This window comes from Ostrinia furnacalis, unplaced genomic scaffold (assembly GCF_004193835.3).
Source record: "Ostrinia furnacalis isolate ACB-3 unplaced genomic scaffold, ASM419383v2 OfSCF7584, whole genome shotgun sequence".
In the NCBI taxonomy this organism is placed as follows: Eukaryota; Metazoa; Arthropoda; class Insecta; order Lepidoptera; family Crambidae; genus Ostrinia; species Ostrinia furnacalis.
Genome location: NW_021137823.1, coordinates 413,713 through 441,442, shown reverse-complemented (window position 1 = coordinate 441,442; position 27,730 = coordinate 413,713). Strand labels below are relative to the sequence as shown.

At 35.6% G+C, this 27,730-nt stretch overlaps 1 protein-coding gene across 4 annotated transcripts in view; it reads left to right on the top strand.

Annotated features, from left to right (window-relative positions):
- Window positions 1-27,730, top strand: part of raskol (Ras GTPase-activating protein raskol) — a 174,585-nt gene that overhangs the window by 48,879 nt on the left and 97,976 nt on the right. For 2 of the 4 annotated variants that reach the window (XM_028321898.1, XM_028321893.1), the window contains exons 3-5: window positions 1,402-1,523; window positions 4,930-4,959; window positions 17,463-17,646. In XM_028321898.1, coding sequence (XP_028177699.1) covers window positions 1,402-1,523; window positions 4,930-4,959; window positions 17,463-17,646 — 336 coding nt within the window. The remainder of the gene's footprint in view (window positions 1-1,401; window positions 1,524-4,929; window positions 4,960-17,462; window positions 17,647-27,730) is intronic. The other 2 variants (XM_028321899.1, XM_028321895.1) reach the window with 1 other exon arrangement.

Sequence of the window (27,730 nt, the reverse complement as noted above, 5' to 3'; positions counted from 1 at the left end):
GGCGTGTAACGTAACATTTACAAATCTACTTAATAAAATATATTACTGATTCAATAATGCTCTCGTTATTGGATACAATAAAAGTGTCATCACATGATTGATACTGAGTCTGAGAAGTTACATTTCATTGCTGACTCTACATGAGTCACTGTTTAATAGATTAAATGGAACGCATTAATCCAAGCCGGCGTGCATGGACGGGTTTTATTAGCTGAATAAGTGCCACAATTACTGTCATTGTCCCTTGGCTTCAGATGGACAGTCTTACTTACTCTTGAACGCTCATAGCGAAGCAGACTGGACATGGGAAATAGACGGCTCCTCCAGTTTAAACTTTCTTTATAAATATCGGTCCTATTACGTGCACGATAAGGGTTTACTTATAATCACAATGTAAGACTTGATGTGCTTTGTAAAACATCAGAAACTCGTTAAATGTACCTAATTGAAATAAAGATCCTAACCGAGTTTTGTCATTTGGGCCAATAAGCGAGTTAAATGCTTGTGCTAACGGGTTCAAACCTTATTTAATGTATATTTTGACATGTGAGCAAACATGGGTATACTCAATGCATACGGAAATGGCAATGTAACCGCTTGCATCCTTAGCGATGCCAAAACCTATCATGTAATATCATTGAACTTCTGCTTCAAATATGGTCACAATAATGGCATGCTCTGCCTTTCACTGCTTATTAAATAATGCAGCAAATGTACATTACATATAAGAACTTTTTAAATATTATTCCAAATTTATGTTGCGTCACCATTGGCTCTACACATGATACATCATCTCATCAGATCTTACGCAATACTAATGACATGTTATAATGAACTTCAATGTACTAAAATGGAAAATAGCGGAATACATATTTATTTATTTATTTATTTATTTATTGATATTAGGGAAACAAACAATTTTGATATACAGACAAATACATATATTCCTACAAGTTTCATCTTATTATTGTGAACTACATGCATGAATAATGGAAATGTTCACAATCTATGGTAAAGAGCTGGAATATATTTAGTGGCAAAATCCAGGATACAGTGGTCTTGCGTATTTTATTAAAATATTTTACATACACTTCTGAGGTCTAAAATCATGTGCCCAATTCGATCAATTGACTCAATTTCAATAACTAAATGTTTTTAAATCTTGATTCTTGGTTTAAAAACAAATTGAACATGTAGACTGTAAAGAGTATCTTCGATATTTATTGTACGAGTATAACATATCGCTTTCATGCTTTATGAACTTTTTCTTGAAAGTTCGGCAAATAAGTCCTAAGCTAATGACGGTATGATGACGTTGACGTCCTTCCTTATTCGCATGCTTTCTCTATAGAAATAGTATGTAAAGAACGCTAGTGTTGAACACGGTTTCGTCTTTTGCAGATGGTGCCTCGAGCGCAGTGAGCGGAGCCGCGGTGGGCGTGCCTCCCTCTTGGGAGCCGTTCTATTGCGTGCTGCAGCAGGATAGGCGCACCCTCACAGCCTACACCAGCGAAGAACTCGCTGTGAGTATTCATACATGCATATCTCTTTACCAATATTATTTTAGGCATCTCTGATGCAGTTAAAACGGAGAGAAACGGGACTCAAACGCGACACGCGGAGGTTACCTTTTGCAAGTCTGTAAAAGCTCGAGTCTGATATAAATTAATACAATCAAGCGTATCTTTTGTTACCATAATCCGCAGTTTAATTTCAGATGCCTAGTCCTTAAAATAGTTCAACAATATCTTTTTATAGGTCCTAGCTAGTTCACTACACACTGTTTAAAGACGTCTTTTAAAAGTTTGCAGTAATATTGTGTTCACGGAGATGTACTTTGTCGACTCCAAATTATCTAAAAGAATGTCTAATGTGGTCGACTTAATTAAAAAAAAAACATGATACAGTTAATTAGGTATAGAAATGTATTTAATTTATTAGAAATTCATTTTGATATAGTACTGAATGGTGCTCGTTTATTATTCATTCATTCAATCGTATTACACGGTGAAAAGTGTAATGTATAGTCTGAATCAATCTGCAATTAGTAAGACTTTTTTCATTACTGTTTTAATTAAATCCTTTTTAGTAGGCGATTCGGATTGTTTAATATTCAATCAGCACGGGTCAATAAATAACAGTGCCATCGCAAAGGCATTTTTTAGTTTGTAATCAAACCAACGAAAACCGGACGCTATAGTGTTACTAAATATGCCTTCAATAGACCGTAACGACTATTTTGGAATGATGTGGTTGATATCTAATTTACGAACCTTCATGAATGCGCATTTTTAAATTATTTCTTCCATACAAGTGTAGTGCAATATCGGGTAATGAGTTTTGCGTAATAACTTTTGATTGCGGTGTAATCTAGTAATTATATTGTCTGTTACTATAATAACGAAATGTTTCTGTACTATGACGGTTCTATTCATACTATTCAATGTGTTTATGTCATAATGATGATAAAAAGCTTTTCAATGAAAACTAAAATGAAATCCCTGCATCAATTTAATACCAAAAACGTTGTCTTATCAAAATCTTGAGTTTCACGCGCATATTATGTAGATAATGGCTGACCACAGAGATGCATTTATTCGAAAGTTACTGAATTAGTTATTACCGAGACCAGTGACTGTATGTTTATCAAAATTGCTTCATAGAGGTATACTTAAAAGTTTTGAATTGTTTTCGAAATTGGGAAATTCGGTTGTTCCGCTTTCCTAATCTCGGAACATCTTGGTCTGTTATCTTTGGCGCGGAACCATTCTAATTGACGCGACTTGAAAGGTGCGCGCGCGCAAGTCACGCTGAAAGCTTTTGATCGTTAACACACCCTATTAGAGTAACGAACGTTAATCAATAATAATCATTATTTTTATTGACATATGATATATATTGATTGTCCTCTTTTATTAGCACGAATATACTGTAATATTGAATGTAATGATGCCCAATTGGCTATTAAAATAAATAAAACACGCGTTTTATTACATTAACGTTTTAAAATGTACACAATGCGTTACATTTCATAATCAAATTACAATTGTTTCATTGGATAACCTAATCCAGTTACATAAATTTAACGAGGATAATGAAAATTACATTGTAATTGAATATTTGTAATAATTTTTAATAAGTACAAAGTCTCCCCCTCCCCAAGGTTCCCCATTGTGGAAAACCTTGGGGGAGGCCTTTGTCCAGCAGTGGACGTCATTTGGCTGAAACGAACGAACGAACGAAGTACAAAGTCTCTAATTTACTACTGCTTGATCCTTATTTATAAGTGAAAGCATCCAGAGTAAATCAAAGGCGGTATGCGCACTCTGTAACTCTTACATTACATAGTTCAACGTTTGGACGTTGATTATCATCATTACTATGATTACTATCAGGCAAATGGAATTAGATTGCATTACATCACTGGTCTCGTTTCAAGTATTGTCCGAAGCCATAAAGCTTATACATAACATTATGTAATAAATCATGAAGGTAATTCAAATGTATCTCTTTTAGATCAAGATACATTTTGCGTACAGAGAATTAATAATACCATTCGAAAAGTAGGTGTACATAAGTTTTTCTTGTATGTTAAGATGCCCTTTATTATTTAGCAGGTAGGTTAGTACCTATTACATTAGTATGCAAAAAGCGGCATTAAAGCTTTTCTAGAGACACAAAGACAATCCCGTAAATAATTGGTTCTTTAAGCGGTTCAAACTCATTAATGACCGTCAAAGCAGGTTAAAAATGGAGTTCTATTTATTTAACTCTTTTATTATTCACTTTGTCGCTAAAAGACAATCCGTTCGGCGCGAGAGCAAACAAAGCAGGATGCGTGGGCGCACGCGCCGGCACTCCGCATAAATCAAAATTATATGCTGCGTCTGAGCCCACGAGGGCTCTCACTCCTTGCATACAATGAAGACGGATGATCTTCGCCGTTATGACTGCATTTCTTTAGGATGCGTAACCCTGATTATGACTTAATTATACTTCAACGTTGCTGAGATGCGACAGCAAATCTTTCTAATCGCTCATCTGAGGTTGTTTATGATGTTGATAGTCGACACTTTCTGTGACAAATTACCAAAGCTCTTTCCTTTTCAAACGCAATTAAATATCGCATTCCACCTAATTAGCCTTTGATAAACAATCCATGTGTCCAGCCAAAGTCACAAAAATAACTTTAGTTTGTTAACGAGCATTTACATATCGTCAACGCAATGAGTCTCGCCGTCAGTGCATTATTGTTCATTAAAACAAATTGGAGTTTGTAAAAATGCATCCTACGTGACAGTATTAATCAGTGGCAGGATGTCTTTATGAACAATGCGAGAGGAAGCGCGAAGTGGCTCTGTTCCGCTTCTCACAGCGATGGGCGACGTTTTTAGCTCACCGCGTTATTACCTGATTGATTGCTGACGGATGAAGACTATGAATTCTAACTGCCTAGGCTTGAGACGGCGCCCGAGCAGCGCAAGTGAAAATTATAGATTACATGTTCATTGCCCACGAGGTGCCATGTTCACGAGGTGCTTTTTGTACCTTTCTCTTAGAAACATGAAAGCTCCTGGACATTTTCCCTGGTATATTCCGTCTGGCCTTGTAGCTGTTAACTCTACCGATGAAAAATGTTGTCGGCTTGTCGATCGGAACAATAGACTACTTTCTATTTCCTCCCATTTATAAACCTTTTGAAACCGTCAATATATCTAGGTTATGCTGCGAGGCGACATCTCGTTAGTTAGCAAAATCTATCTCAGATATTATTGTTGCCATAAAAGGCAACTATCGTATCAAACTATCATAATGTTCGTATGACTACAATATGAAAATAGTTGTGTAATGTCTAATTAATTAGATTATATATTTATGTATGTTTATGTACTATAATTAATATGTATTTGTCTTTTTACACGCAATCAGTCGTTTCCTGGATTTTACGTGGACAAAAAGGTAAGCAAGGCACAAAGCGGTAAGAGAGTGTTGCTTGCCTCTATGAAGTTCGTTTTGTTTGTTATGTATTGCGAATCGTTTCATATGTTTTGTTGGATGTCCATGTCATCGTTACATAAATTAAACCATTAATTATTGTAGAATATAAACGACAGATTTCTGTCTTGTATTTGCACAAATTTCAAATTATTTTGCAATGTCGATTTCCTAACGTTTGTTGTAATTTGTTTGAGCATGGCAGAATGTCGTCAATTCGTTTTGTGTTGTAAATAGGTTTATGAATATGTTTGTACAGAAATTTAGTATTTAACCGATTTATTTGAATAGACGCTTGACCATTTTAGTTGAATTGTTAGGTTCTAGACTATTGATAGGTACACCAATTTATGGTATAATAAAGTTTATAATTTATTTTAATGGTACGATAAAGCTATGAATGAAATATAGTACCAAAGAAAGTCACAAGGAATCACAGAATGGAGACCAAAATAGGGGTTCGTGCCTTGGCAAAAAATACTTATGCTCTGAAATGCTCTTGCTCACTCATCCTCAAACGCTACTATGAACTAGAGTATCAGATAGCGCTAAAAGTACTGAAATCGAATTGAGGAATGCATGTAGCATTAACGTCTTATTTAGAACTAGCTTTCCGCCCGCGGCTTCGCCCGCGTGGAATTTTGTCTGTCACAGAAAAACTTTTTCAAAAACCGGGATAAAAACTATCCTATGTCCTTTCCCGGGACTCAAACTATCTCTATGCCAAATTTAATTAAAATAGCTTTAGTGGTTTAGGTGTGAAAGTAAGACAGACAGAACAGACAGACAGACAGACAGAGTTACTTTCGCATTTATAATATTAGTATAGAGATATAGATTGATTAGGGCTTGACTTAGTATCACACTTTATTCTAATACAACATAGACATGAGACTAAAAGTGATGTAGTAATAAATGTGCGTTTACTTCATGATATGAGTGCAACAATTTTTCTTGGAAATGGAGCATGTGGTATTTAAATGGCGTGGCGGTGAGGTCATGGCGGGGGCCATGTGTGCCCGACCGTGCCAAGTTCAGCGAACGGCCATTATCATCAAAATTACTCTTGTTTTGTTCAAAAACATACTGATTTACGTAATCCGCGGCTAGGCTTTGGCAATCCAATACTACAAACAAATGGAGTCTATTTGCATTGTGCTCGAACTCTTCATTCGTAATGAGATGAATAAACTTGCTGTGTTTTTATAACATGGGGTGTTTATTATATTGTTGTTTGTAATATTGAGTGTTGTGAGTAATAGTTAGGGAGGCGAGGTAGCTAAATGGCGTAATTCAACGGCGCGCCGCCGTCGAGACCTATCAAAATCGAAAGATAAAATAATTTCGAAAAGAAAAGCTCGTATGGCAAAAACCATTTTAGCGGTGGGTTTGGCGTGTACGGTTTTTCAAAAATGTTAAAAAAACAGTTACTTGCGCATTCTCGAGCGCGTCAGATATTCATACTACGTATGCCTCGAGTGCCTCTGATAACAACGGTATACTAATCTGCCGGTTTGCGTGGTGGGGGTAGGCATATAAAGTAGTAAAAAATGAAAAAAAAAAAAATTACTCGAGCGCGTCAGATTTTCGGAAGGGGTGTTAAGTAGGCCCCAAGGAAGCTCCCTTTAAAAAAACTGACGATTTCGGCGTGACGATAAGTTACGATGAATTTTTGAAAATGCATAAAAAAAGTTATTTTGAAATACTCGAGCGCGTCAGATTTTCATAGGGGAGGTTTATCTCGGTATCCTGAAAGCATATTTTTTTAATCTGACAAAAATGTTGGTGGGTTTTCTTAATCTGACCGAAAAAGGTTTCTGGTTTCTTTTTTTTCCTTTCTTTCTCCTTGATAAAATGGGGAATTTAAGAATGTCAATAAAGCGATAGATACAACCAACGTAAATGTTTATTTAAACTTTTTTTTTGTAAAATGTATCGTTCGCGTCTTATATGCCGTAACGCGTTCTTAGGAAGACGAAATCGCTTCTCCACACTTCCGGTCATGCGGAAACCGGCAGATTTTGTATTTTTAGTAAGTTTTAGATTATATTCTTCAAAATAAAAAAAAAAAAATCGCGCTCGAGAATGCCGGATTAACGTTTTTTTTTACAAGTTCGCGACCCTATAACTCGGCGGCGTCAAGGACTTATCGTCAGATTAGTTAAATTTAGTCTTTAAACACTAAAATCAACCCCCAATATCTTAATCTGACGCGCTCGAGTATTTCAGACTATCCATTTTTTTTTACTAATCTTATCGTCTATCCTAGCGCGCGCGTCACTACATATACTACGTCACTACGTCGGCCGTTTGGTGTAGTGGTTCAGAACGGACTACTATGCCGAGAGGTCCTGGGTTCGATTCCCGGCCGGGCAAAAATTGAAATGATGAATTTTAATTTCTGTGACGGGTCTGGGTGTTACTATGTATAATATGAATGTATTTAAAAAAAAAAGTATATAAGTAGTATATCCTTTAAGCTAGCACCCATAACACAAGCATATTAATTGCTTACTTTGGGGCTAGATGGCGTTGTGTGAGATTGTCCAAAGATATTTATTATTATTATTATTATATAGAGCTAAATACTTTACAAGGTTGTTCTATTAGGTCTAAGGTATCTCTCATATCTTAAACTGCCACGCTCGAGTATTGCCGAAAATTCCCCTATTCGCCTCCCTAACTATAACTAGTGCATAAAAAGTAACTGTCAAGCAATGAAAAATAATATTGACATTCAAAGTAATCGCTACGAGTAGAAAAAAAAATACATTTCGAGCTACCGGGTGATCAGTGAGAGTAGATAATAAATAAATGTAAATTATGCAAGTAAAAACACTTCGCACTGCACAAGTTACATACATAACTTTAACGGCTTCACCGGTCATAACTTAAACCATAAGAATGGTATCCTTCCGTTTGGCCAAATTACTTTTCGTCAAATTTCACTTCGCAAACAACTTATCGCCAAAGTTTCATTTCCCAAATGAACTTTTAGCAACTGTACTTTTCGCAACTAATTCATTTGGTCAAATTATCATTTGGCCAAATTTTACTTGGCAAATGTTTATTTAGCAAATGTTTTATGTTGCCAAATATTATATCCCAAATAATTTGTTTGGTCAAATTGACACTTCACATACTTACCCACCGTTACCCACAAATCAAAGCATAAGGCACATGATCATGGTTTTCACAATAATTTTATGTAAAACATTGCAGAAAATAGTATGGTTGCAAAAAGTAGGTATTGCAGAAAATAGTAGGTTAGGTTAGGTTAGAACAGTGACCCTTTGCGCGAAGGCGAGCGAAGCGTGCCGCGGTAGCGGCCGCCGAGCGCTAGAATCACCTCTATTGTTAATTAATCATTTGGAAATTTCGATACAAAGAATGAAATAAGGAAATTAATGTAGAACAAATTTTATATTAACTCCCCATTAAACAAAATAATAACCACAAACTAATTTGTATACCATTCTATGCACCAATCAAAATAATTTGTAAATAGTTTATCGTGAAATATTTTTGCCTAATGAAATGTTTGGCAAACCATACTTTGCCAAACAATAATTTGCTAAACAATAATATGCCAAAAAAAACATTTGCGAATTAAAAGTTTGCAATAAGTTGCTTTGCCAAATGAGAATTTGCCAAATAAAAATTTGCGAAACGTTGTTTGCGATGTGATAATTTGGGAAACGTTTTTTGGCCAAACATTAGTAATCCCATAAGAATACTTAACAATGATTTAATCTAAAGTGGAGTAGTTGGACCATCTCGAAGATGTAATAAAACGTGTATAAAAACCGATAATAATTGCTGTTCCTCGACCGAGTGTCTGCTAGTGGCTTACAATTTTATGATCCCGCGCTCTATTACAATTATTCCGAAATTATAATAACATGGTACCTATAATTATAGAATTATTACAAGTTATTGTTAAGACACTGGTTGGGAAACAAGATGCAAGACAGTTGTTTAAATTATTTTCATAAAAAAGCTCCTCTCTGTACTTGATACTGTTCAAAATAGGTACGTGTAGGCTGCCAAGGTGTTAAGTATTAAAATAATAATATGCATTGATGATGTGTGCTCATAAAAATATCATTCATCTAGTTTACTAATTGGTAGTGGTAGGTATTATTTATTGAAGTATTTTGTCAGATATCAAGTTAAACATCATTCAATTCAGTTTCAAGTACGTAAATCTAAACAAGCCTAAATAAGTAACCGCATACCTGCCGATGTTTTACGGTAGCACCTGACTCTAACTTAATCTATTGGTTTTCGTTAATTGATTCTGGTATGCGGTCTGAAAATGGTATGCCCGAGATTTCAGACAAGGCAAGCGCTATGCCTTCGGGCATCATAGTCTACGGTTAGTTCATTAGACTTTAGTGCTTAATGCTAATACATGTATAATTATTATTGAATTTGTATTGTATTTCTTCGAAACCGATGTTTAGGTTTATGGAGTCTATTAATTTTATATTTTTATTAATTCTACTTGCACCAGGTGTAAGTAGGTACATAGCTATATTTTAGGCCTAAAAATAAAGGAACGGAATATTAAAACTGAAAAATATAAAACGCTCGTAAACATTTTATTGCATATGATAAGTGTTTACGTTCTCGCACTTGCAGTCAAAACGGAACAAATAAAACAAATATTGGTTCCAAGTTGTAATTATAAGTTTAACGGCGTGCCACAATATCCGCGTGGTCGTAACCAGTGGACGCGAGTGTGAAGTGAAAGAACTATAATTGGAAGTAAATAAAGCTAGCCTTGACTCGGTCGTAATAAAACTACAAAGGCCTGTGAGTTGTGGACGATCGCCGCGGCTCGTGTCGCCAACTCGGCTCATAAAAAATAGGACACAATTTTTCAAAGTTTACTACTAGTAATATCTCTGCCAACGCAACCACTCGATGTAATATTGAGTGTGTTGGGACTTTTGGAAATAAGTTCGCCACAATAATATAGAGCGCGACAGAAATAGCGTTCCTTGAATCTCGAATCGGCAGACCGATGCTGACACAGCTTGTAATACAATTATGGAATATGTTCTATCAATATGATCATAATTATGATCAAATAGAGATAGACGATCGTCTATTTTTATTGTGGTTATAAGTTGAAAAGTCAAATTTATAATTTGACCTCGGACCCACTCTATGCATTAATAAACGCGCATCATCAGTTTATATTTTAATATGAAGGTCAAATGTAATGAATCAGGTTTTATAGATGAGTCGTTGGAAAGCAAACCGTTTATTTAAACACCAATTTTAAAATAGAATATTTCCATACAAAAGATTCAAACGCGTGACTTGGTTGCTAATATTTGATTCTAAATACATATTATATTTCTAATATTTTATTGTAAACTAAGATAACACATTTTAAGGATAACCGAGACAAGTAATAAAAATGTTTCATAACATTTTAAAAATATATTTTAGTGATTTCTATTTTTTTATGTCTCACAAGTCCATTAATCTTAAGGTTTCTACAGTGCCTACATTTTATCTTAACTATAAAATATTTTATCCACAAAAACAACCTAGATTGGCAATACTATCTCATTGTCTGTCGCCGCCTGGGATCGGGTATCAGCCGCTCTCATTTAAATGTAGTTTTGACTGTATTTTATTTATTTGAGATCCGAGCTCATATAATTGGCCACTGGGCGCAATTGTGCCAATTTATTTATTCTTATTGATCACCTTATTAATGTATCTTTTAAATGATACGGTGTAGTGAATTTAAACGTTCTTGCTACAGTTATAAATGGAGCAGTGTTTAAAAGTATTATTATTTATCTTGTTTGTGCGTAGTGATGCTAAATTGTACTCCATGACATCCTCGGTGATGCTATAGCATAGCATGTGCAAATACGTATGTCCATATAAGTAGGTATCCAACCAAACCCACATACTCCTCTTCCTACATCTTTAGAACAATTTTCTTCTCTCCATCAATACATCGCTTGCTTAGCTCTTGTTTTTATAAACCGACAATACCTACCTACGCATATAAAGCCTAGATACCAACAGAACGATTTACGATTAACTGACCTACAGAAGCTACAAGAACTTTTAACACTGAAAGTTCAATTGATTCTGCCTGATGTCACTGATGAGATGATACTAAAGTGACACGACGCTCTACGTTCTTTATTTAGTTATCATAGTTGCAATTTGAGGCTTACAGCAATAGGCCTTCCGAAAAAAATATGTTCAGTTTTCAATTCTTGTTTTATAATTATAGACTTAGATAGCGTCTGTTCGCTGCTACCTGCCAATTAATCAAATTAACAGTACGTCGCTGTAATACATAATTAAAGTTTTCCTTTTAATCGATTAATGTGAGGACGTACTCGTACGTAACAAATTACTGTTTGTTTACATGTGCAATTGTGTATAAGGAAGGGATTTAACATCCCATATTGTTTTGTGAAAATCTACATCTGAAAAGCTTCTAAATATCATTAAAACTACCTAAAAGCATATTTATTTCTTACAAATATACTTTGTTGCAACCCGAATGTTTACGAATATTTTGAGTTTGATCAGGTAAAATAAAACCTTAATAGAGTTATAAAAGAGCAAATTTATGTTTTAAGGTTTCCTTTTTAGAGACACAGAACACTGGAAGTCAAAGAACCTTTATTCAGCTCAAAACATTTTTATCGATGACAAGATGCGCGTGCGTTCCCTACTTCCTTTGTAAGAAATGATGTCATGATCAGATAGATATTACAATAGCAGTTTCAGTATTTGGGGAAAATATGCTTATGCATCTTATGTTATTAGCATGAATCATGTACATATAGTCTGATGTGCAAGTGATTGTAAATCACAGAATATCACAAAAGTTAGTTGTTTCCATATCAGCATGCAGACAGTTAGTCTCAGTCCACGGATGTTAGTACATTCGATGTCTGTGTAAAAGGGCATAAATCTGAATGGCGATAAGGGGACATAGAGCGTGCCGTGACGTCACCTCGCATAATGCACACGTGTGCATTATTACGTTGCTACGCGGCGGCCGCTTCTTCTCCTTTAACCTCAGCGCCACAATACCTTTTGTCTTATAAAACATGGCAGGTTACTGAATCGAAGGATGTGTAAAGCTTATTCATACGTTGGTAGTGAGATCTACAGATGTCTCTATGCTAAAGCAAGCTACGAAGAAAGTAACTCAATGTGGCCGTGAGCCATGAATAGTCTTATGGAAGCAAACACGCTTTTTTAATTTCTTATGTATGTTTTACTTATACAATCTTTGTAAAATCACGGGTTATTATTGTGGTGTGGGTAAATTGCTATAAAACACTTTCAAATATCTCCCCTAGGTATTGATATGGAAATTGGCTTGTTTCAAAGCGCTCGTGGTTATAAAGTAAAAACTAGTAGGGTTCAATGTTTAGTGATGTAAGACATGCCTCATTTAAGTTTTTACGAAGTCGAGGCTATATTTTGCTAGTCTATTCAAGCCTTTAATCGCAGTAAGCAGTTCATTTTCCCACAGAACTTTTTAATGCTACAAAACACTTCTAAGTACATACTCGCCTTATAGTTTTTCTTTAGATCTTCTTATTTTTCTTCTGGACAAGAATACCGGCCAAATATGCTACTTTATTTATTTTGTATTTTATTACTTCGAAATTCCTTGAGAAAACTTTTACTAAACGTCAAACTCAGTATAACCGACATTATCGACAAAAGTGGAGTATTTTTTTAGTAATTGAATACGCTATTTTGTTTACGGTTATAATATTTCTGGTAAAAGTAAAAGTTTGCGTAAGTGGATTCCAATTCTTTCATTATCGACTGCTTTAAGGCAGTGTTGAACGAAGCTTAAACGTATTTGGAACATGTTTTTTTTATTATTGCAACGTTCTGTTCAGAGGCAAACCTTTGAGCCTTCTAGCAAATCTAGATAAATTAGATATTTGAGTTGTATTAATTTGATACTAACAGTAAGTAAGGTGAATTGCCAGAATCTGTCATTAACGTGCAAAGCGAACCTCGACAGCAGTTGCGGCAATATCTTAATGAGTATAGGACATAAATGTTACAAGAAGTCCTTGAATTTATCGAGGTGCTGCGTGTCTAATGCGATCTGTGTAATTTATCAAGGTGTACTAACTTTGATATAGGTTAATCTATGAGTAATACTTTCAAAGCCCCCTTCATTTTGGTCGCATTTGTTTTCACAAAAAAGTTTTCTGAATGGCAGGTAATATTCGCAAATAACTCCTACTCTACAAATCTTAAGGAGAATACATAGTCTAATATCTACTAACACACTTCGATATGTGTATGACGAATCTTATAATAGTTGAATATTGTTTTAGGAACGTTTTTATTGTGTCATTAGATGACTTCATAGCGCGTCCGTTGAGTAAATGAAAAAACAGGCACACGCACACAAATACAAATGCATGGAATGCTCATAGAAATGAATAAAGTTGTCCTCAATCGCTCGCATGGGGCTAAACTAGGATACGTCATGACATCACGAGCGGTTATATTTGAAAGCTTTTGTTATTTTGTAATAATAAGTTTATATGAATTTTGCTCTATTGGGAATAGAAACTTCCTAAATGTCAGTCGATGAACAGATCATCTCATTTCAGTATGGACTAATGCTTCCAGAAACTGTACTATATTTGGGTTAACTCCGTCCTCTTCGGGATTATCTGATGTAATAATGTAGCGTTACTGCCTGTTTATAACATAATCTGACAGCCGCGCGTCAACTTTGAGCCGCGTCTCTAATTGAAGCTCTCTCTGACCTATTTATAGACCTTTATACAAAGTTATGTTTAGTTTATCTTTGTTCTCACATCTAGTACTTGAGTGTACGAGGAACTGCAGAGAAATTGGGTCATATTCGTTAGTTTAATCGTCTGTTTGTGTATACTCTCAGTTTATTGCGTTAATATGCAGACGGGAGCATACGTCATGTGTACATAAGGAAGCTTTGAACACTTACATTGTAAACTTTTTACTCTTTTTTTAAACATAAAAGCGTTAATGTTGCATTGACATTAACAAAGTAACGCTGAATGCACACCTTGTATGGTTGGTAATTTTGTACTTTTACGTATTGTATCCCAGTATGCATTATTGAACTCTACCAACTACATTGTAACATAGCTTTTTCCCGTAAAATCTTTTTGCAGCTAGCAAGTGTTTGTGAAATAGTTAGAGGCGCATTTGGCTTCAGCGTCTGTTTTTTATTGTTTCTTTGGAGTTATTAGAGAGTTATTCTGAGTAATAATTATCTGTCATTATGTCAGTGAAAAATTTACCTAATTGCATGTCTGAATCTTACAAATGTTCATGTTACGTTTTCAGAATACAATGCATAAAATGAAACGTACTTTTTGTTTGAATAGCATTAAAATTAAAGATAATTTAGAGCACATTAGATTGGAGCGGACTCAAGGATAATGTAGTTACTTACATAGTTGTACATTATATGTATTGGTACTGTCGCGATATCTGACTCCGGAGGCGTCACGCTCCAACTATTCAAACCGTTCACATGACGATATCTGTTACGCTGTATGTGGTAACAAGTGAAGGAATCTTAACTATTTCATGTGACATAACTATCCTGATTGCTTTGATATTTTCCTTTTAATAGAATAATCAGATAAATACTTGTTTATTCAAATATTGTTGCCACGGTTGCCTTCATAACTTATTAAGTTACGAGTACTTTGATTGTTTACTAATGGTGCAATATTTAAATTATTTGTAATTTAAATCACGGCCTAGAAATTCTTTTCCTCGTCTTTTGTTAATCTGTTACTGAATAAGCTACGCGTACGCGTTCAATGAGACAGAATCCGTTCGCTCCCGTACAAGGCCTAATCCGGTACGAGCTTAACTAATTTCCCACGAAACCGGCTTGTGACTGTACGTTTTTATTAATAGCATGGTAATTATAACATAACACTGTTCTTGTCTTTATTAGAATAAGTTATTTAATTTACCCAACATAACTGTGGGTCAACAAGATATGAATGTACACATTTTTTCAGTGCGTTCGAAGTGAAAAGTTTGGGAAAATCCTTACTAAGTAGGAAATTATTTTGTTTTGTATATCTTATGGTAACAGTGATATATTTTAAAATAAATAATAATACCCCTGAAATAAACTTGCTCTTCATGAGACCATGCAATATTGTGCTGATTTATGTTTGTGCATTGTGCAATTCGGGATTTCTGATGTTATCAAATGGATGTTTACTGAGTCGCTCAGTCTAGTGTCGCGATATGTTTGATTAATTTACAAATACGAGTGACGTGTTAGTGCTTAAGTGTGTACACAATGAGGTATCAATCACTGAGACCGTTACACACAATAGTGCGTTGTTATCAGAGCGGGCAGCTGCTACCAGTCAATGCGGGCCAGTCGGCGAGCGTAGGGCTTCCAGGCTTTGTAGGTTTAACTTGGAATAGAGTTCATGATCATAACTTCTAACTCAAACTTTCCAACAAGACGATGATTAACATTATTATTATTTAAAAACTTATTCAAAGCCAAATAGAACATGGCTCTACCTCGAACAAAATTCATCATTTGCCTTTTTAATTTTTTTAAGTGTATGTAAGCAGTTGGTAAAATACCTGCTTACATGTGTTAAATCACCTAATTAGACACTTTTATATGCTATTAATTGTTAATTATACATAATCGGAAGGTTAATTAAACATTACAAGTGACAAGTAAAAATTCTCAGCTTGAGAATTTGACTGACAAGCAAGCAACATATCATCAAATATTTAAAATCCTTGCTGGCCTGGCTACACTAGTCGCGTGATCGATTGAAAGTGACACTGATTACGTGCGTGATGTGCGATGACTGACTGTGCACCGCAGATTTCACTGGTTTGACACGACTCATGTAATTACTAAGTAGACATCGTCGGAGATGACCACACCATTATACGAGTATGGTATTCCAGTGACGATATTTGATTTTGACTGGAGCTACTCGTACCTATAAGGGCGCTGAATAGACATATTCCACTTTGGGCACCCACGCAAATAGCACCCAGCAAATAGATATAAAATTACATGGAATTACTCTGATTGCAATAGGCCAGGTGCTATTCGTGCAGGAGCTATTATCAATCAAATCAAAATCAAAATCAAAAAATATTTATTCAGTTTAGACCACAAGTGGCACTTATGAACGTCAATAGAAAATAATAAAAAAAGAAAAAGGTAGCCCTTATGGGGCACTTTACATGTCTCCTTATCTTTTGGGCCCTACCAGCGCTTCGAGACAAACATATGGCAAGTGCTGAGAAGAAACGCCGGAACAAACTCAGTCACCACTTATTGCCAGGAATTATCTAACGGTAAGAATAGTCAAATTTAAGTACATCAAATATGTGCAGACTGAACTGACCACGCATCCTTGTCATCAATATAGTCTCGAACCTTGTAGTACCCTTTGGACATAAGGGTATTTTTTATATGTATCTTAAATTTGTTTATTGGCAATTCGACAAGGTTGTGTGGTATTTTGTTAAATATGGTAATACATTTCCCCAAGAATGAATTACCTATCCTATGCAACCTAAATGATGGAACAGCAAGTTTATTCTTATGTCTCGTGTTAAATGAGTGGACGTCACTTTTCTTAGTAAATAAATGTATATGTTTACGGACATACATAATGTTATCAAATATGTATTGCGAAGCCACAGTCAATATATTGATTTCTTTAAAAACTTCTCTAAGTGAGTCACGTGGTTTTAGACCGTATATTGCCCGAACAGCTCTTTTCTGTAAAATGAAAATTGATTCTATGTCTGCTGTATGTGTATTAGGGCGGGTGCTCAAAGTGGAATACGTCGCTGAATAACTTCCAGAAGTTAAACTAGTTTTTGGAAGAAAAACTCCACTCGATGAAGATGTAACAGCTTAGTTATGTTGTTAACGTTTGATTGATCGAGGCTAATTGACTAGAAATAATTACTGTCGAACTTTTATCGTATGATAAGTCATAATTAATTGCAATCGTGAAAATGCTTACTTAATTAATAGTTAATTAATTTATAAATAAAATACTTTCTAAGCCTTTCAAAGACAATAGTTTCACCAAACCTTACTTAAGTTACTAACAATGTTGTTTATAATATGTACCTAATTGTTGATATTTTTATTTCATGTGTTCAACACGTGTATCTGTGTAATATTCAGCGAGCAGTCGCCCGGAAATCGAAACGTCGTAGGCTCAATACTTACCTAAGGCAATTATTTAACGACTCTTAAAATTTTTTTTGAGATGTCATTCTTAGCCTAAGTTGCACCACCACCTTCACTTTAACCATAACTATAACCGGTAGTTTTTATGGAGTTTGCCAGACTTTTGACGTTTGTTATAGTTAATGTGCAAAAATCCTAATTAACTGTATCCAATGCAATGTTACAGGTTTCAAACAACAATGGCGAGTACACAACCAGAAGCCTGCCGAGGGTGCGCCTGGACGGCGGCCCGCACGCCGGCAGCGGCGTCCGGCTGCGCTGCTGGGCCGCGCCGCCTTCCATCACCGAGGAGGACATCGAGGACGACATGGAGGAGGATGCGGTGTCGCTGCGCGCTATGCCTTCACAAGGTAGGTTTTGAATACCTTTCTAATGGAACAATTCCTATTATTAATTGATTGATTCTGGTTTTTCTTCTACACAAAAGATCTCATAATTAGCGCCATCTAGTGAGCAGTAGAAAAAGCATACAAGTGCTTTAGTAGCAGTGCTTGTGCTGTTGAAAGCAGGGTTTGATTGTTTGCTACTCAACACTAGATGGCGCTGTACTTATTTTAATACTACCCCAATAGGTGGCAGCACTGGACAATTAAGTTGAACGGAATTTAATAAACAATATTACTAATGAATTTTACTAAAGTTTATTGTAATATGTTTTATTAACTTTATAACAGAAATCATATTTTTATTCATTTGTAGTTTGCAGTATAATTAATTTTCTTACACTGACTGACTACATTATGTAGTCTCTTGATAAATTTTTGAGCGCGCCCACTACGCGTCGACAGAGGGCGCAACGTAACGCGTTGCATTTGCGTCCGCGCACCTCGGCACGGATCGATTACGGCGGTTTCACGTAGTGATGGGCCAACTCGGGAAAAACAAAACTCGATTTAACCCGAGTTAAAATCCACGTAACTCGGGTTGAACTCGAGTTACGTAACTTGAGTTAACTGGATGGACAAGTCAGTTTTTTACTTATTTTTACCAGTTTATTCCCTCAGATTCGTATTAACATTTAAAAAAATATCATTTATAATGTATTATGAGAATCATACTAACTAAAGTAATTAAGAAAAAATATTGTTTGAAATATAATAATTTATTTATGGATTTTTGACTTGAATTTTAATTTAAAAAAATATTTGTATTTATTATCACTTGGCATTTTTCAAAAACAGAACATAAAACACGAAAATCTACAACAATAACCGGCAGTTTAAAGTTAACTTCAAATGAACATAGTCTCAATACTCAAATGATCGGCAATCTTCGGTCCATGTCGGATCCATTCGGTTTACGATACGAACTCGAATCAGAGAGAATTCAACTCGAGTGGGTTCGAGTTACGCCCAACTCGAGGTAACTCGAGTTACTTACTCGAGTTGACCATCACTAGTTTCACGCCCTCGCGCATACTTGTGCTCTTCTTATTGCATCCATTATTAGAGATCGTCAGCTTAAGTTTATGAACGAAAATAGTTAAGACTTTTTTGCCTTTAAAAGCTTGTTTTCTAAAAAGAAATGTGGCTGAAGGATTTGTTTTTATTTTTATAAAGATAGGCGAAGTGTTTTATTCAACAGCCAGCAATCAGAGTACTTTTATTGCGTAGGTACCTACTTACGTATGATATGTATTATGATTATGAGCATTAATTAGATTAATTAATCTTTAAAAAATAACATTCCCGTTAATCGATATTGATTAGGTATTGACGGCTCTTCCTTTTTCAATGCATAGTAATTGTAAAAAAAATATTCATTTTTTTACATTTCAAGCGATTTCTTATCCAAGTTGGTAACGCTTGTTTCCAAATAAATTCCCAGTCAGTCACACCCTTACTTATTAATCTGTATTTTCTAATATCGTTTGTACATAAACCTTGGTTTATTACAAGGTTGCCACAAAAACTGTCTCTCATGTAGGTAAATATATTGAATGTATACCTGGAAAAAAGGATTCCAAAATAAGTTTTCTCCGGGCGGGGCTAGTAGATCGGGCCGTATGCTCGTCATCCTTAACATTTGGCAAGTGCCACGATAGAGCCGCTGTAGGCCCAGCGCTCTAAATGTGTTTTTTAACTGCGACAAAACATAGCAATTGGATACGCGCCGGTCACCGGCCCTTCGCGGCTGCGCAATCGAGCTAAAACGGGCGTAATTAGACGCGCCCGTTTTTAATTGACAATGCTCCCTAGGGCACGCCGGCTCGTCTTCCCCGACACTGTGACAATCAATCTCTTTGGTGGAGTGAACGAGCCAGACAGAGCCACAGCAAGAACAAAACATCTAGCACACTTCTCTTTGAATCTTGCAACTTTTTTATAACTTTTCCATATTAATAAAATAATAACACTAATAACCGTGTAAATATAGAGCAGATTTTCCTTATAGGGAAAAATATGTTTACGGGATAATTACAGCACAAATAAAACATTACGCGCAAACTACTACATGCATTTGAATAAACTTTAGCTGAAATTTACTATTTCCATCGTCCTGCTATTTTCTCCATTGTGGATTCCAATGACCGTAAACTTACGCTTTACTAGTAAACAAATTATTGACTGTCACGAACGAAGTGATTGCAGAAGTAGTAGTAGTGGGATAACGGAAGATTTGTCTATTAAGGGTTGCACCATCTTACTTTAACTTTGACAAACTCCATACAAAAAGCACCGGTTATCTTTAAATTTACTGTCAAAGTTAAGTGGTGCAACTCAGCCTAAAAGTGTAAAAAGTTATTGTTCTGGTTGTTTTCTTCAGGCTGTGGTGATACCCTTGTTAATGATGCAGAATGGTAGGGTTACAGGGTGAGCGGTGTGATGGTATTGTCTGGGTTTACGGCTTTGATTGTAATGAGACGAAGCAATCGTAAATTGTTGCAAAATACTACAACGAGTTCCGAGAGCTTTGTGTTTCTTTACTGAATGAAAAGGGAAAGATCTAAAAAGGTATAACTGAGCTAAAAGTAGTTGGTTGATGGATGGAAATGCGTTCTTAATTTGTCTATGCTTCATTTTATAGTTTATAGCTTTCCGCCCGCGGCTTCGCCCGCGTGGAATTTTGTCTGTCACAGAAAAACTTTATCGCGCGCGTCCCTGTTTCAAAAACCGGGATAAAAACTATCCTATGTTCTTTCCCGGGACTCAAACTATCTCTATGCCAAATTTCATCAAAATCGGTTGCGAGGTTTAAGCGGGAAAGCGTAACAGACAGACAGACAAACAGACAGACAGACAGACAGACAGACAGACAGACAGAGTTACTTTCGCATTTATAATATTAGTTGGGATGAATTTGAGAATAGTTCTCTATATTTTTCCTTTATTCATATTTTTTCTCAACAACAATGTACTTTTATAAAAAGGGAAACCTTTCATTGGCTATACTATCAGTCTAAATCTTATAACTAACATTTTCAATGTATCGCTGTTGGTTTCTATAAAATAAATAAATAATAAACGAAGAAAAGAGATGTTACAGTTAGTTTGAGAGACTGTAAACAGTCTCAGCTCCCCTGTCCCTTTCAGACAGTCGTATGAATATTTGATAGAGTTCTTTGTATCACTTTCAAGTTTGACTCTACCTTCTGTAAAGCTACTTAAGATTTAGGCAACATCGAAATCACTTGCATAGTTTTCTGAAACAAACCAGCGACTGATGAGACTTGACTCTATGTGCCTTATAAAAAGTTAAACCAGCGATAAACACTGGTTTAAAATGACATTTCCATATTAAATGTCAATTTAAACTAGGGATCAATGTGTATCGCGTAATTAATGACTGTCAAAGAACGTGTGCCATAAGCTGTCCTATAATTATGTTGTCGAACAAAATTACCGCCTATCTGTAGTAAATTTACCCCACGCGACGCCACATAAAGTGTTGCATGATTGGCGTTAAATTTGCCGATTGAATCACACTAGTTATATCACGTCGTAATACATGGAACTGGACGCCATAGTACTCATGCTGGGATTGAAAAAATAAATGATGAATAGATAATAATTAATTACCAATGGGATACGCTTTGAGATGTTTTTGGAAGTAGGTGGAGTTCACTCAATTTAATGTGGGTGGATGTAACTTATTAACTAATTAAGTGGGAAGTAGCGGCATGTTCTCTTTTATAATACGCAAAGATACATGATGCTGAAGATAAAATAAAAGAAAATTGAAAAATGTCGCCTGTATTTTGGTTTTAATGAAGCCTAAGCAGCTTTAGTTAAGACGATTAAGTTCGAGCTTTATTGTCCCACAGTAAAATTAAACCGGAAGTTTTCGTCATGATCATAACAAAGACATTATAAGTAATGTTGCAAATAATATACTTAATGTAGAGTAATAAAAACCTGTCGCAACGGAGGCCATGGGAATGGGCTAATCCTACATTGCGGAGCATGAGGCCGCCATTTTGTATGCAAGACGATGCTATCTGTTCCCGACGATCATTGAATTAGGATCACATCACGGTAACCATTCAAGATTGGAAGATTGCAATCGTTGACGCAACTGCATCCCATTCAAATAGGGCATTGTTGTTTTAAACTCGACGTCGGAAGTAGGTAGGGCTATTGCTACCTTATAGATCACATAAAGCAATAACATTAACATAATATGTTCTTCATAACAATTGCTGAGATATTTTATTGCGCGTGTGACAAGCACGTCAACTATGTCTATTAAAAACATGAGTAACAGCAGTTATGAAACAATTCCAATCAACAAACGCTTGTAAGCAGAATGTTTATTGCTTGTTCGGAGTCTGTAAACAAAGAGTCGTCGGAATCTTGAAAAACTCATCATAAGTTTTTAATTCGGAATATTTCAAGCTGTCTTTTAAAATACGTTGCAAAATATTAAGAACGAGAAAAACAACAGTTAACTATCCTGTCTTTCGACACAGCTAACTTTCTGTTTCAAAATGCAAGTCGATTGACGAGTCCAAAATAGCAGATGCACCATCTACCGACCTCCTGTCGAAAACGCGCTTCTAAATCGGTCCACCTTGCGTTAGTTTTTTATTTTGTTGTTCTCAGCCCGTTCTGTCATATTCATGTGGTTAGAGACGGTTACAGCGACAGATTACATAAAGATACTGGATGGGTTTTCTGGTTTATTATTTCGACAGATTTTGTTCAAAAATCTAGTAGATTAGAGAGAGTCTTCCTCCTGCAGTGGAGACCAATAGACCTAATGATGACATTCTACAACTGGGTGAAAAGATTGTGCATGGCATTGTGAACGTGTGTTATTGTATCTACCATCTATTTCACTCAACTCATTAGTAGGTATGTAGGTATCAATACCTATCTAAAAAGACAAGCGGCAAGTCATACTTTTTAATTGGCAACATGAAAGTGACTCTTATACTCACGATGTATCTAAAAAGCAATGTTGCAGGAATATTGGAAACAACATCAGAACAATGTTGCAGGAACATTTGAGACAAAAATATGCGTTAAGACGATTCATGCAGTAACCTTAATGACCATGCAGGGGCAATTCGGATCGTTCGCGTCATCTTATAGGTCACGTACCGATACAGCACATCAAGGGAAACACTGTGTCATCTTAAGTGGTTGTAATTAGGTATGTTTTGCAACGAAAATGTGATGTCGACTGTACAGTGAGCCTTTTCCATTTTATACCTAAAGAAACACAATGGTGAGATGAATAACCGCTTCAATAATTGATTTTAATTTGATTACTTTTTTATTGCATTAATAACTTTAGAGGAAGCTTATTTTGATATTGTGTGACCTGTCTTCATTACATTACACTACATTTTTAGATTAAATAACTTTTAGATGAAATATAGCTATCAGGAAATTCAATTTACGTTATTTCCTTTTTTGGAGAAATATTGCAGGCTATTGAAGTCGCCGAAACTAGTTTTAAATACAATATAACTGGTAGATAGGTACTACTTACTAGTATCAGTTTTTAAGTCTTGCGCAACGATATTGCTCAATGAGTTATTTGTATTTTTAGTCATCTCCGTAGTATAGATTCCACCCTGTATAAAGATGAAAAGCTTACCCTTTACAAAAGCTACCAAAATTTTTAATTTTTGCACCACATCCAGTAACCGGCTCTGACGTCAAGGATCCGAGGGCGATGCCTTTGATTTGTCTAACATTAACTTGCGGTCGTGACTCATGAGTGGACTAATAGGGAAGTTAGGTGTCCACCGCTTACACACCGTTCCTGTGAACTTGACGTCCGACCTGAATATTAAACGGGCGAAATATTTCCTCTTCAACTATTATATTTGGGAGGCATATATTTTTTTTATTGTTTTATTAAGCAGTTTTAATCTGCGGTTTTTCCTGCTTGAATTTCAGTCTGTATGACTTTACCACTCGCGTGTTCCCTGCGAAAACTGGGATAGAAATTAGCAAGTGTTATTTTCTAGGTCTTAAACCATCTCTATATCAAATATCATCTTAATCCGTTTAGTTTTAGTGGTTTTAGTGAAAAGTTAACAAACAGACAGCACTATACCTACCTTTATAATTTGTTACGGGTTTTAATGAAGGAGAAATGCAACGTACAAATTCATAGGAATGTCTCATGTCTCCAATATATGAGTATTTCTTATACTTTTTTATCAAGACGACAAAACGATAAACCGCAGTTTAAAGTAGACAAAACGTGTGAATATACGAATAAAAGCTATTCAAAATCGATAAATACTTTTATTTTATTAATCATTAAATTAGCAAATCAGACGCTGTAATTTCTAGCACACTATTTCCTATTTTATTACTGTCATTTATTAATAAATTGGTAACCGGGAATGACCGATGAGTACCTACGACATGCGATTAAGAATATAAATGTCAAATAAAATTACTTTAACAAAACACGAAGTAAATAACAGGAAATAACAATAATAATGATAGGATTTGCCTTATAACAATTTCAAAGAGGTGATATCTTGAGTTATTAATATAAATTAATGTTATTTACCTTATGACTGTAGGTACCTACCCTATTTTAAAATAGGGCAATGTTTTTCGAATGGCGACCGCGTAAGTACTAGCAACACTAACTTGGCTGACACTAAAAAGTATCAAGAATCCCTTTCTACGCAAAACTTCACCACCTGACACATCGATTGTTTATGATTCACTCGACAAAATCGTTTGCTAAATCATGTGCAACCCACCTGCGAATACTATAAAACACATGTACCTACCTAAAATCGGATGGAAAAGTCTAGAAAAGAGAAAATCGCTCTCTACTTTTATTTGGTCTTGACTGAAACGGTGTGAAAGCAGGAATGCGCAACCATATCGATGTTATTCTGCAGTCAGTTAAGTCGAAGTCGGTGCAAGTGCCTTAACTGCCTTAAAAGGCTATGCTTGTCTGACGGCTAGACAGTATTGAACTCGCATGGACCGTCTAAAGTTCTATACATGTGGCTATATACTGCAGAAATGCGTCTTGCGTTGTATCGAACCTAATGGAGCTCTCGTGTTTACATCGAGTTAGTTCGCTTGCTTCGAACCACCAGCCAATACTTACCTTTTATTTTAATGGACCTATTTGGTTTCTCGTTTGTTTCACGTGAAACTAAAATACAAAAGTTACGAGATTCGAACGTCTTTTGTTTTTAGAATTTTGAAAAGTTTCTTAGAAAACTAAAACCAAAGCTTTGAGATTAGAACTTTTTTATTTTTTATTTTGTCAAGTCCGTTTTATATGAAAAACAAATGAAGGCTAGATAAAGGAGTAGTCGTTCTGGAGCCTCTATTTTCATTGGCAGACAGCAAACAGCGGATGAATAGGGACGATAAGCGACAGTGGGTATGAAACAGCCGACCAAGTGTCTGCTCAGCTTTTTCTGTTCCCTATCAATAATGGCCGTGTATGTACCTACGTGTGTGTAGTGTTGTAGGTTGATTGTAAAAGTTGCAGTTTCAAAAAATACCGTGAGCATTTCAGCACTGATAAATACCGTAGACGCCTGCAACTGCGGGCGTTTGTAGGAGTTTTCTGTTATCGCACATCACATAAAATTTGGTCCTAAGATATTAAAAAATGCTTTGAGATTCATGGTCACTAACATTAGAATTCACTTATATTTTTAAATTCGTATGAGCAGACATAACAGTTTCGGCAGCTCCTTGACATTTATTTAAAACAGTATAAAATTATGTAGGTCCATAAAGTTGTAATATATCAGAAACTCTACTATCTAATTTTCTTTTATTAACACGTTGGGCGCCACGTATCTTACCAATGACGCTAAAAAATAAATTTTCTATTTTGTTTATAGCAGTTAAAAACTTCATATTGCATCCTAGAATTTAAAAAAAAAATCAAATTTCGAAGTAATCCTCCGACGTGATGCTTGGAGTGCATGCGCTGGCAGGCGATAGTGCGTCGTCGGGCGCGGCCGCCATTGATACTCTACTGCCTATTGTCTCTGCGACTCATTAGGGTTGTCGATGGTACACTCCATTATTGATTTTAGGAAGCTATTGTTCAAAATATTCCATGAATAGACTTGTCTTTTTACATGTAATTATAACAAAGCACGTAAAGGACACAATGTTTTGTTATTATTTTACTAAGGCCAAAATTTATAAATTTCTGTTTACTACAATAAAGATTTCTATTAGGGCAAGTCATATTATAATAGGATATTATAATAGCCGCAATAGCGTACACCTAAAAGGATATTTCTCAAGAGTTCCCAAATGCTTAAGAGGTATTACCCTAAAATATTCAAATATTCACAACAACATACGCACGTAACTTAAGTCTATAGGGAATGCACGAGAGCTCTATTGCCGATATCGTACTAATAAACTGTATGACAAATTAAACTGGGCCGAAGTAAACACATGGGAATCGTAAAATTGTATGAAATATTTTACAGGTATCATACGGAATAACTTAGGTACGAGTAATTTCACTCGAATATTCTATGTTATTGCTTGTAGAAACATGCGATATAAAAAAAACTCACTTAACGACTATTAAAATGATCAAAAATAATTGACGGAAAAAAAGGTGATGAATTGTTTTATTTTACGTGACCTTATACAGAAAAAAAATCATTTTGTTTTGAAGAGAACTTATCATAAAATGCCTACTGCCTATTGGTAGGTAATATTTTATTGTTCCATTGTACAAAATCCTTAATATTTAGTAACTTACAAAGAAAAATATACAACGTGTCCCAAAATTCAAGGATAAGCCGGCGCCGCAGGGTGGACCTAGTCATGACTGCTTTAGGAAAAATAAGGAAAAAAATCTATCTCAATTATTTTTTAAGTTACACAATAAATTATGAAATTCGTCGAAAATTGACACCCCTTATGATATTTTACATTACCACGACTACAATTTTTCAAATACTTCAGTTTTTTTGTTTGTATCGGCAACTTAAGTAGTGCTGCTGTCCACCCCAATTCTTAAAACCCTCAGAATCCTTGCAGTTTTTACACAAAAGTTAATCAAAATATGATATTTCCTTAAAATTTTGAACGATTTTTACTTACACTCCACTTTGACTCGTCGTTTTGTAAAAAAACAGTATGAACACTACTGCGGCAAGTTTTTTATAAAGTTGACGCAACTATCCAAGATTCCGAAATGGTATAATACTCTAAGAAAACTAGTCGCAAAAAAGATATGCGTACCATTTTTACAAGCACTTCGCTTGTTAGTTAGTATGGGATAAATCTTGCAACTGAATTTAAAACCAGTTCTCCTTAACCAATTGAGCTGAAATTTGGTATACTTGTGTAAGTACGATGACAATGCAATATTATGGTACCATTGAGCTGGATGGAGTATGGAGGTGGCCATAAGAACTCTTAACGAAACGGCGGAATTACATCTAGTTTGGGTTCGTTGGACTTGTCTTTTCGAGCACTTTAGTGCTAGATGATGTTCAGGGTCCTGATGATGAAGTCAAGAGGTGGCAGGAGCTGGCCATAGGAACTCCTAAACGAAACGGCGGAAGCTTATCGAGTTTGGGTTCGTTGGATTTGTCTTTTCGAGCACTTTAGTGCTAGATGATGTCGAGTGTCCTGATGATGAAGTCAATTATAATTTTCAAACGAAGTCAAGCTTGTTTTTAAATAAGTTTTTTTTATTACAACTTTATTTTAAGCTTTTTAGTTGTTTCTCAATCTCATGGCCTAAGTGCTCGGGAAGACAAATCCAACGAACCCAAACTCGATAAGCTTCCGCCGTTTCGTTTAGGAGTTCCTATGGCCAGCTCCTGCCACCTCTTGACTTCATCATCAGGACCCTGAACATCATCTAGCACTAAAGTGCTCGAAAAGACAAGTCCAACGAACCCAAACTAGATGTAATTTCGCCGTTTCGTTAAGAGTTCTTATGGCCACCTCCATACTCCATCCAGCTCAATGGTACCATAATGTTGCATTGTCATCGTACTTACAC